Source organism: Gastrolobium bilobum, unplaced genomic scaffold, assembly GCF_033153095.1.
Source record: "Gastrolobium bilobum isolate Gb01-03AN ecotype WA unplaced genomic scaffold, APGP_CSIRO_Gbil_v1 utg2195, whole genome shotgun sequence".
NCBI classification, from domain to species: domain Eukaryota; kingdom Viridiplantae; phylum Streptophyta; class Magnoliopsida; order Fabales; family Fabaceae; genus Gastrolobium; species Gastrolobium bilobum.
The window spans coordinates 924,678-934,198 of record NW_026895782.1 but is presented as its reverse complement, the minus strand read 5'-3'; the positions used below and the strand labels follow the sequence as shown (position 1 = coordinate 934,198).

The 9,521-nt window shown below is 31.2% G+C and overlaps 1 protein-coding gene across 1 annotated transcript; it reads right to left on the bottom strand.

Annotated features, from left to right (window-relative positions):
* Positions 1 to 874: 874 nt before the first annotated feature.
* LOC133295979 (uncharacterized) lies at positions 875 to 1,396 on the bottom strand. Its single transcript, XM_061494922.1, has one exon. The coding sequence runs from the start codon at positions 1,343 to 1,345 to the stop codon at positions 941 to 943; it is 405 nt and encodes a 134-aa protein (XP_061350906.1). The 5' UTR covers positions 1,346 to 1,396; the 3' UTR covers positions 875 to 940.
* Between the last annotated feature and the right edge of the window lie 8,125 nt (positions 1,397 to 9,521).

Genomic DNA, 9,521 nt, shown 5'->3' with positions numbered 1-9,521 from the left:
GAGCGTAGGTTGACCGAAACTGGGTTGTGGTTCACAGATAAATTATATGAGGACATGTTTACCTGCACAACGAAAATAGAAAAGTTCTTGTATTGATCTCCCTGAAGCTGTATGACCTGCATCCGTACCAAATTGGCGTATAGGCTTTCATTGATAAAAATGATGCACCTAGTGACAGATATGTTAAAAATCACAAAAAATGTGCCAAATCGTCTTGAATAAAAGTTATTCTTAACCAGGGTAATTTTGTCAAATTTCATCATATTCCCAGTAATATTTTATTTTCAACCAAACATCTCTACAGAAAAATTAATTAATATTCTCAGTAATATTTTATCCTACCAAACACATTTTTTGTAAAATACCCAGATACTTTTTATTCCCCCCATATTCCAAGTAATTGTGATTCCAGGATCCAAAAAAATTTCTCTAGTACCAAACGCCCCCTCAATGTCAGCCGCATGGAGGAAATGAAAAATTGCTAATCAGATACAATGATGCTGGCTAAGACTTTTGAGTAAAAAAGCAATATTCTAAAATCTTATTAGTCTCTCTAAACTCGTTTGCAACAAGAACGTGACAAAAAATAGAAATAGCGTCGTCTTCTGGCAGAGTTTCAGTTACCAGTTCAGCACTACCTCTGGTTCAAATGTATTTTTCAATGCTAACATCCAATAGTAACAAACAAAGCAGGGGGAAAAGAAACACACTACCATCACTTTTGCATTTTTATCTTTTTTTATCGTTTCTTTTTGCTTTTTCTTATTCCTCTTGTTTGGATTGCATTATCTACAAAAGAGAGGGGACAGAAACAGAAAGAACGAAACAAAAAACGACTATAAAACGCCACCGTTAACGGCGTTTTAATCCCGTACTACTACGGTGGCTGCACCGCCACCGAAACTATTTCCACATTTTAGATCTGCTGCTACATTTTAGATCAACTAAGAGCGGCGATTTCTATGGCGGAAGTTGCGGTTTTCGCGGGAGTCGGCGATTCCTTGGACGGCGGAGACGCCGGCAACCTCGCCGAGAAACTCCTGAGGTCATCGAAGGTCCTCTCGTCGGTGGCGTCGTCTTCGAAGTTCAAGGCGTAACTGAGGGCGTCGTACTGGAAGTCGGCGGAGTGGCGACGGCGGTGGCGGCCGATCCGAGAGATGAAGTTGCAGCACTTCTCCTTGAGGTGCGGGAAATCGGTGGAGCGGGACTTGTTGTGGAGCGAGGAGCTCCGAACAATCCTCGGCCTCACGCGGCGGTTAGGGAAGCAGTACGATAAGCAGAGGGAGGATCTGAGTTTGTTCTTGAGAGAGTGAGGAGAACCAGGACTCAATTCTTCTTCCGCCATGAATGCAAATGAGAGAATCTTTTGGAATGCAAAGACGAGAGAGAGAGAGAGAGAGAGAGAGAGAGAGAGAGAGAGAAAAGGAATGAGTTTGGTAAATAGGTGAGAGGGAAAGGAAGGAGAGGTGAAATGACGAGAAAGGATACGGTGGTTGTTTTGGAGGGGTCACGGAAAAGAACGGTCCAAACAAACCGGCTACTTGGAAGGGAATCGCGTTATGCAGAAGGGTATTTGCGTCAATCTGCTGAGTAAATATCAGTATAGTAACGGCTTGCTAAGCCTAACGCCTGTGAATTCTCTTCTACCCTGCTTTGTCCATATCTTGTTTTGAGTACGTAGAAAAGCTTTTCCTTTTCTCTTGTTTGCTATTTTACATTGAATTTTCCTTTAAACAAACACTTTTTTTATAATTCATAAGAAATAGAATAAAATTGAATATGTTATTCTACCTATTTTTTTCATGCTTATTCTATATATTACTTTCAACACTATTAGATTAGAATTCAAACTAATATTTTATTATTTTTCTCTTATTCTAAGATTTTGATCTAACAGTTATGGAGATTAGTAAATAAAGTAAACATAAAAAAGAAAAATAGGTGCAAAATTCTATCTGGAAAATATTGCTCTCTTTTTATATAAGGTAACTTATCTCATTTTCTCTCACTTCGATTCCTCCACTTCACTTTTTTTTCTTTTTCTTTTTTCTTATAATGGTGGGACTCACTCAGTTTCTCTCTACAATATAAGATACATATCTTATGTAAAAGAAGATTAATAAAACCCTAAAATAATATATACTTTTACTTACCAGTTTAATTTTTATAACTAAAAAAAAATATATGTAATTTTGTCTATTTTTTTATTTATGTCTACGTACAGTATTCGAAAGTAATCGATAAGGTAGGTATAAAAAAAATAAGTAAAATAACATATCTCTTGAAAAAAATAATGTACCACAAAAAATTAAAAAAAATAGAAAATCAGTGCCTCTCACTATTACTGTATTACTATTAGCATATTTATCATACATGAATATTGAATTATCCATGCTGATGGAGAAACAAATATTCCTTTATTTGGTGTTTATTATAAACGACTTTTTTCAAGTAGCAATTTTTTTTTTTTTTTTGGTAACAATCAAGTAGCAATTAAATTATCTTCTCAGACTCACATTTTAGTTTTTTTTTTTTTTTGAAAAATGTAATACCAAAACACATTTTTAAGTTATTTTTTATATACATGGTTCTCAAATTTAAAATAAGACAAGTTGTCATTTTCAATTATTATTACATAAAGATTTGACTTGCATCACCCACATAAAAAATATCTCTTTATTATCCAAAAAAATAAAATGTTTAATTTCATATATATTTATTTATTCTACTATAAAGGGATTATATCATTGTCGATCGTATTTTTTAACAAATTATTATTACTACTTAATTAAACTTAAATGTAGAAAAATTACATAAAAGTATAAAAGTTTCATTTTAATGCACTGTTTACTCACTACTAAAAAATGCATTTTTTTCGACGGGAAAATTCCGTCAAAAATGGTTAAAATTCTGTCGAAAATAAAGTTTTCGACGGAAATGAAGCTGTGGTATATCTCTTCGTTGATAACAATTTTTTCGACAAAATTAGAGATTCCGTCGAAAATTTTCAATGGAAAATCAATAAAATTCTGTCGAAAATTTCTGTGATAGCTTTCGACGGAAAAAGGATTCCGTCGAAAGTTTTTGAAAATCTACAAATTTTCGTTGAAAACTGATGTAAAGATTTTCGACGTAAAACAAATTTCGTCAAAAATTTTCAACGAAAAATCAATGTAATTCCGTCGAAAACTGATGTAAAGATTTTCGACCGAAAATAAATTCGGACGAAAATTTTCAACAGAAAATCAATGTAATTCCGTCGAAAATTGTTGAAAAAGTTTTCGACGAAAAATGAATTTCGTCCAAAGTTTTCGATGGAAGATCAATACATTTCTGTCGAAAATTGATTTGAAGATTTTCGATGAAAAACATTCCGTTAAAAAAAATTAGAATTTATTTTTTAAAATTTCTCTTTACAAAATGAATACCAATTTTCTATACTACACGCAATAAAAAAATATAATCAAAATAAATAACATATCAAAATCAAATCACCTTAATCAAAATCAAATTCCTTAATCAATACAATAAAATCAAATCTCATTTGCCTTTATCTCCTTAACAAATAAATATATTTTGTAACCTTAAAAAATTAACAAATAAAATTATAACATATCAATACACAACGCAAAACTGACTTTATAATTCAACGTAATAAATTCTTCTCAGTCTTTTTTGAACTTCATATCAATATACAATCCTTTTATTCATTGGCCTTTTTCTCCGTCTCTGACCATACTGACCATCTTCTTCATTAGGAGCTTCACCTTCCAACTTGGAACTGTCTACGATGGAGGAAATGCCTAATTAATAAAATCACATCATAGTCAATCCCTAAGATCATGTATATTTTAAGATCATATTTTAAAATAAATTTAAGAAAGAAATAAACACAATAAGAAATCCTAACACTACCATTTAATTTCTTTTTCTTTTTATTTTTTTCAAAAGTTTTCGACGGAATTCCTTTTCCGTCGAAAAGTCCACAAATTTTAATTTCTTTTATTTTTTTCAAAAGTTTTTGACGGAATTCATTTTCCGTCGAAAATCTTCGACGAAATCAAAATTTCGTCGAAAATCTTCGACGAAATCGAAATTCCGTTGAAAAGTTCACAATATTTTTATTTTATTTTTATTTTTTTCAAAAGTTTTCGACGGAATTCCTTTTCCGTCAAAAATCTTCGACGGAATCGAAATTCTATCAAAAAGTCCACAATATTTATTTTCTTTTTTTCAAAAGTTTTTGACGGAATTCCTTTTCCGTCAAAAATCTTCGATGGAATCGAAATTCCATGGAAAAGTCCACAAAATTTAATTTTTTTTCTTTTATTTTTTTTAAAAGTTTCGACGGAATCCCTTTTGCGTCGAAAATCTTCGACGGAATCTAAATTTCGTCAAAAAGTCCACAATATTGAATTTCTTTTTCTTTTATTTTTTTCAAAAGTTTTCGACGGAATCGCTATTCTGTCAAAAAATTTCGACGGAATAGAAATTCCGTCGAAATGTCTACAAAATTCAATTTCTTTTTCTTTTATTTTATTCAAAAAATTTCGACGGAATTCCTTTTCCGTCGAAAATCTTCGACGGAATTTCTTTTTCCGTAGAAAACTTTCGACGGAATCTATTTTCCGTCGAAATTATTGACGGAAAACAGGTTCTGTAGAAAATTCCGTCAATACTTTCCACGGAATTTTTTCCGTCGAAAAATTCCGTCGATAATAAAGCCTTTTCTATTAGTGACTTAATATTGTATCGACGTTTTCATTTAATAATTTTGATTAATAGTTATATAGTAAAAATTATATTCAAATTAGAGTAAACACCATTTTTGGTCCCTGGCAATATCTACGAAATCCTTTTTAGTCTCTGGCAATAAAAAAGGACCAAATTGGTCCCTAACAGTATGCAAAAAAGGCCACGTTAGTGACGGAGGAGTTGACATAAGGACTAATGTGACCCTTTTTTCATAATTTTAGGGATCAATTTGGTCAATTTTTATTGCCAGGGACTAAAAAGGATTTCGTAGATATTGCCAAGGACCAAAAAGGGTGTTTACTCTTCAAATTATTAGAAGGCAATCTCTCCTGTATTGCTCGCCACTATCTCTGATTCTCTTTCATTAAAGGTATACATTTAAATATATGTGATTATTTTATTATTAGCAAATATTATAGAGTTTCATTCCTAAATTATCATTATAGGAAATCTAATATATTAGATGGGATTATATATGTTAGGAATGTGGCTTCCATACTCAAGAGGGGGGTGAATTGAGTATTACAAGATTTTCGCAAAAGCCCCCTTCTAGTTTCTAAATAATTATTTCAAACAAACTTTGATATATGAAAAGCTAATCAATACATTCAAACAATCCTTAATATATAATATATCACAATTATAGAATTTATTTTAGCACATACAATATATCAAAGAAACAATTAAAGTGCTAGAAATAAAGAGTATAGAGTTTAGAGAATTGCAAACACAATATATCCTGGTTCGGTCACCACCACTTGTGACCTACGTCCAGACTGAAGCCGCTCGATCAACTCTTTCACTAATGGTCAAGCTTCACGGGTGTTTGAAAAACCTTTACAATCTTCCAAGACTTCGGGTTCTTGGATACCTTACAATCTCTAAGTTTTCGGGTACTTGGCAACCTTACAATTCACTCTAAATTTACTTATGTATTTGGCTACCTCTCAAACAATGAGTCTCACAACCCTTTCAACTCAAGAATATAAGGATAGAAATATTTGGAAATGAATATACACTCTCAAAGTGTTGATATACAACTTGAAGCATTATGGGTATATGAATTTTTAAGATATGAGCTCAAATATGTTTGATCTTTGAAAGATATGAAAGAATATGCAAATGATAGTGTAAAAACTCTCAAAATATGCTTAATATGTGTGGGAAAGATGCCCAATGCGTTTTAGAGTCATTGGGAATGTATATATAGTGTTTCCATTGAAAACTAGCCGTTTATAGCCGTTATATGAATTCTGTCACAGTGGTAATCGATTACCAAATGATGGGTAATCGATTACCTCAAATGGTAATCGATTACCAACTTGACAACAAGAACATTGTTTCGTATTTTGGGCATAATTTGAGTTATACTTGTCATATTGATGTGATCTTGGTGTCGTTGGAAAGATAAAAGAAAGATTTACAACTTATATGAAGAACACAAGATCCAAATTCATCATCTTGGATACGAAAAATGTATGGAAGGAAGCAGCAAAATTATGCAACAATTTTTAAGTTCAAATGTGTTCTAACTTGCTTCTAACCACTTTTTGTGAAAGATCTTGACTTGATAAATATGTTTTGAAGTTATAAAATTTCTCAAGGATCTTTTCCATGAGTTTTTCAAATTTCTTTCAAGTATATAAAAGTTATGATTATGCAATTCGAAAAACACGTTTACTTTGAGAAAAACTTTAAGCTCATGCAATGCAATCTATCATATACCCTTACATATATTCTAAGTCCTAAAGATATATTCCAAATATGATTTTACACTTAGCTTTATGTCTTGTGTCTTGGATCTTTACTTGAACTTGATGCTTTGACTTGTTGGATATGACAATGCTTGACACTTTGTTGGTTTTGATCATTGGTGTTGCTCTTCTAATTATTCTTTGTTGCTCTTGATTCAATGATCTTGCCACTTTGATATGACATCACTCTTCTTGTGTGGCTACATCATACATCTTCAATATCCATATATGGTTGATGCTTTTTGCTCTTGATCAAAGCTCTTCTCTTTTTGTTGTTGCCATTTTGTTATCATCAAAACATACCTTGTATCTACAATATATTCCTTTCAAAGAACATAAAATTATGTTATTTAGTCAAAATTACAGTATTTTGTGGTGAAAGAAAGAGTTACATAATAGAAATCATAGCGAAAGAAAGTGAGATTTTCTAAATTTAAATATTAAATAAAAATAGTCTTTTAATTAAAATAATTATCTTTTAAAAGGACAAACATTTTTCCTATATTAGATTTGATGCATTATGATATTTGTGGTCCATTTGATATTTCATCGATTAGGTCGTAATAGATATTTTGTTACTTTTATAAATCATGTTTCTCGAGATTGTGATTGTTTCGTATGAAATATAAGTGCAAGTGTTCCAGTATTGCTAGTACTTATATGTTATGTTGAAAGAGAATTATAAAAAAGCTCTTAAAAGGTCTCAGTATTGAGAATGAAGGCGAGTACATCTCAAAAGTGTGAGAATTATTGCTCCAAATCCCCCGTTAAATTTGAAAAGACACTTCCTAGAATCCCTCAACACAATAGGGTAGCAGAGATGTACAATCACACAGTTATGAAAAAAATTAGATACGTGTTGAAGATTTCTGCATCGCCAAAATCTTTTTAACAACTCTTGCTACTTGATGAACATATTTCCTTCCACCCCTTTAGGCTCAAATATTCTAAAATAGGCTCATATAAAGGTTTTAGGTTGCAAGGCCTTTGCACATGTTGCAAAGAAACAATGGTTGAAGTTTGACGACAAGGATATTCCTGGTATATTACAAGGTTATGACAATGAAGAGTTTGGATACAAATTATAGAATACTAAAAAAAAATTAGAAGTATAAATATAGTATTATGTCATACTAATAATATTACATACTTAAAGAAAATTGTGAAGCATACTCATAAGGAAGAAGTTATGTTTGATCATGTATACATTCAGTCTTCTTCACATGGTGCTATTGGAGGAGAAGAGTTTAGGGAGAAGTTATATTAGATTCTACTAAGGGTGTTCATCAACCGATCCAAATTGATTCCAATCTTGGTGATTGAATCGAAAACCGAAAAACAAAAAACCAGAAAAAGAACCCGCATATTCTAATTTGATTGGATCAGTTTTCGATTTGGTTGGTGAAAATCGATCAATCCAAATCGATCCAATGCATTATGTATTTATTATTTTCGAAAGATGGTGACTTGAAATCTTGTTGATTTGTAAACTTGAAATCTTGGATGTTATTGATAGCAAACTATATTGTTTTTGTTTTTTATTGTCTATTAATTTATTTTAACTCTTGTTTTAAAATTTATTTTAGTTTAAAAACTTGAATTTTTCAGTGGTTTGTAATTTTGAATGACTTTATTTTGATATAGCTAGTTACTTGTATGATTGAAATTGTATACTTTTTTAAAAACCGAAAATCAATCCGATCCAAACCGAATAAAATTGAAATGGATTGGGTCAGATTTTAAAAAAATTCAAACCAAATGGATGATTAAATCATCAAACTGAAGGGATTGAATCAGATAATTTTTATTTCACAACTGATCCAATCCAGACCGTGAACACCTCTAGATTCTACATAAATTCCTTTCCCTTGATTTCTATCTTTTTGATGTTGTTATTTGATTTCTCTATTATTGCACAAAGAGAGAATAGTACAAATGTGTATCTATTATTTTTATTTGGCGATTGTGAAGATTTGGGTGAACTCCGATAAAAGCCAAGTGATTTATTTCTCACTTTTTATCCCCCATTAAAAGTATTGTGTCTCAATTGTGATGTTGCTATTTTTTTTATAAGGTTTGATGTTTCTCATGTTATAAGAAATAAAATTATCTCTTACATCCACATAAAAATATGTGAGGCTTATATGAAGTAGTGTGAAAAGAAAAGAAGAAAAAAGAAAACATGAACTCCACACACTTCTATGTGTGTAGGTGATAATTTTAACTTCTATAACATAAGAGACATTAAACATTTATATTATTTTAAATTGTTTACTTCAATTGTGCATTTAATCTATTTATTTGGCCCAACACATAGATAGTACCAATTTTGAAATTCCATATTAACTAAATTCCTCTCGGATCGAACAAACTCAGTCGTAAATATGCAGGAAAAAAAATGGTTTGAAGAATATTGAACATGCTTGAGAGTGGAAATTGAGAATATAATTGGTGCTTGTGTCATACGCAAGTCTTATCAGCACTTGCCAAGGAAAAGGACCATTCACCAATGGCCAATACGAGAAGAGAAAGGTAATCTTAATATAGTAGCTAGAAGAAAGAAAGAAAGAAAGCTAAGTCGCATCCTTTCAACTATCCCAAATGAAAATCTCATTAATGTGTTGCTTTCATCATTTCCACTATTCCTATTGAATTTTTCATTAATATTAGCACCAACAAAACTATCATTAATATCATGTTTCTTTGCACGGTATTTGCATCTAGTTATAGTATGCACAATAAAAGATAAAGAAACACAAAAAGTTAACTTTCTTTTAAATTTTTCCAAATTCTCTTTAATGTCATATTTCCTTGTGACCTTGTGCTGAATCTTATCCGTGAGGTTGTCAATATCAGTGGGGCAGATTTTTATGGACAGGTATCAATTGTTTTCAATTTCTTTTTTCCATTCCTTTTGTATATCAAGCAAAATATTACGGATTCCAATTTTATTATTCCTAATATCTCTATTATATCTTGTGTATCGCTCTTATTACATTTTCTTTGATACAA

Coding starts and splice junctions, on each gene's coding strand:
- LOC133295979 (XM_061494922.1), bottom strand. CDS start 1,345: ATGGCGGAAGAAGAATTGAGTCCTGGTTCTCCTCACTCTCTCAAGAAC.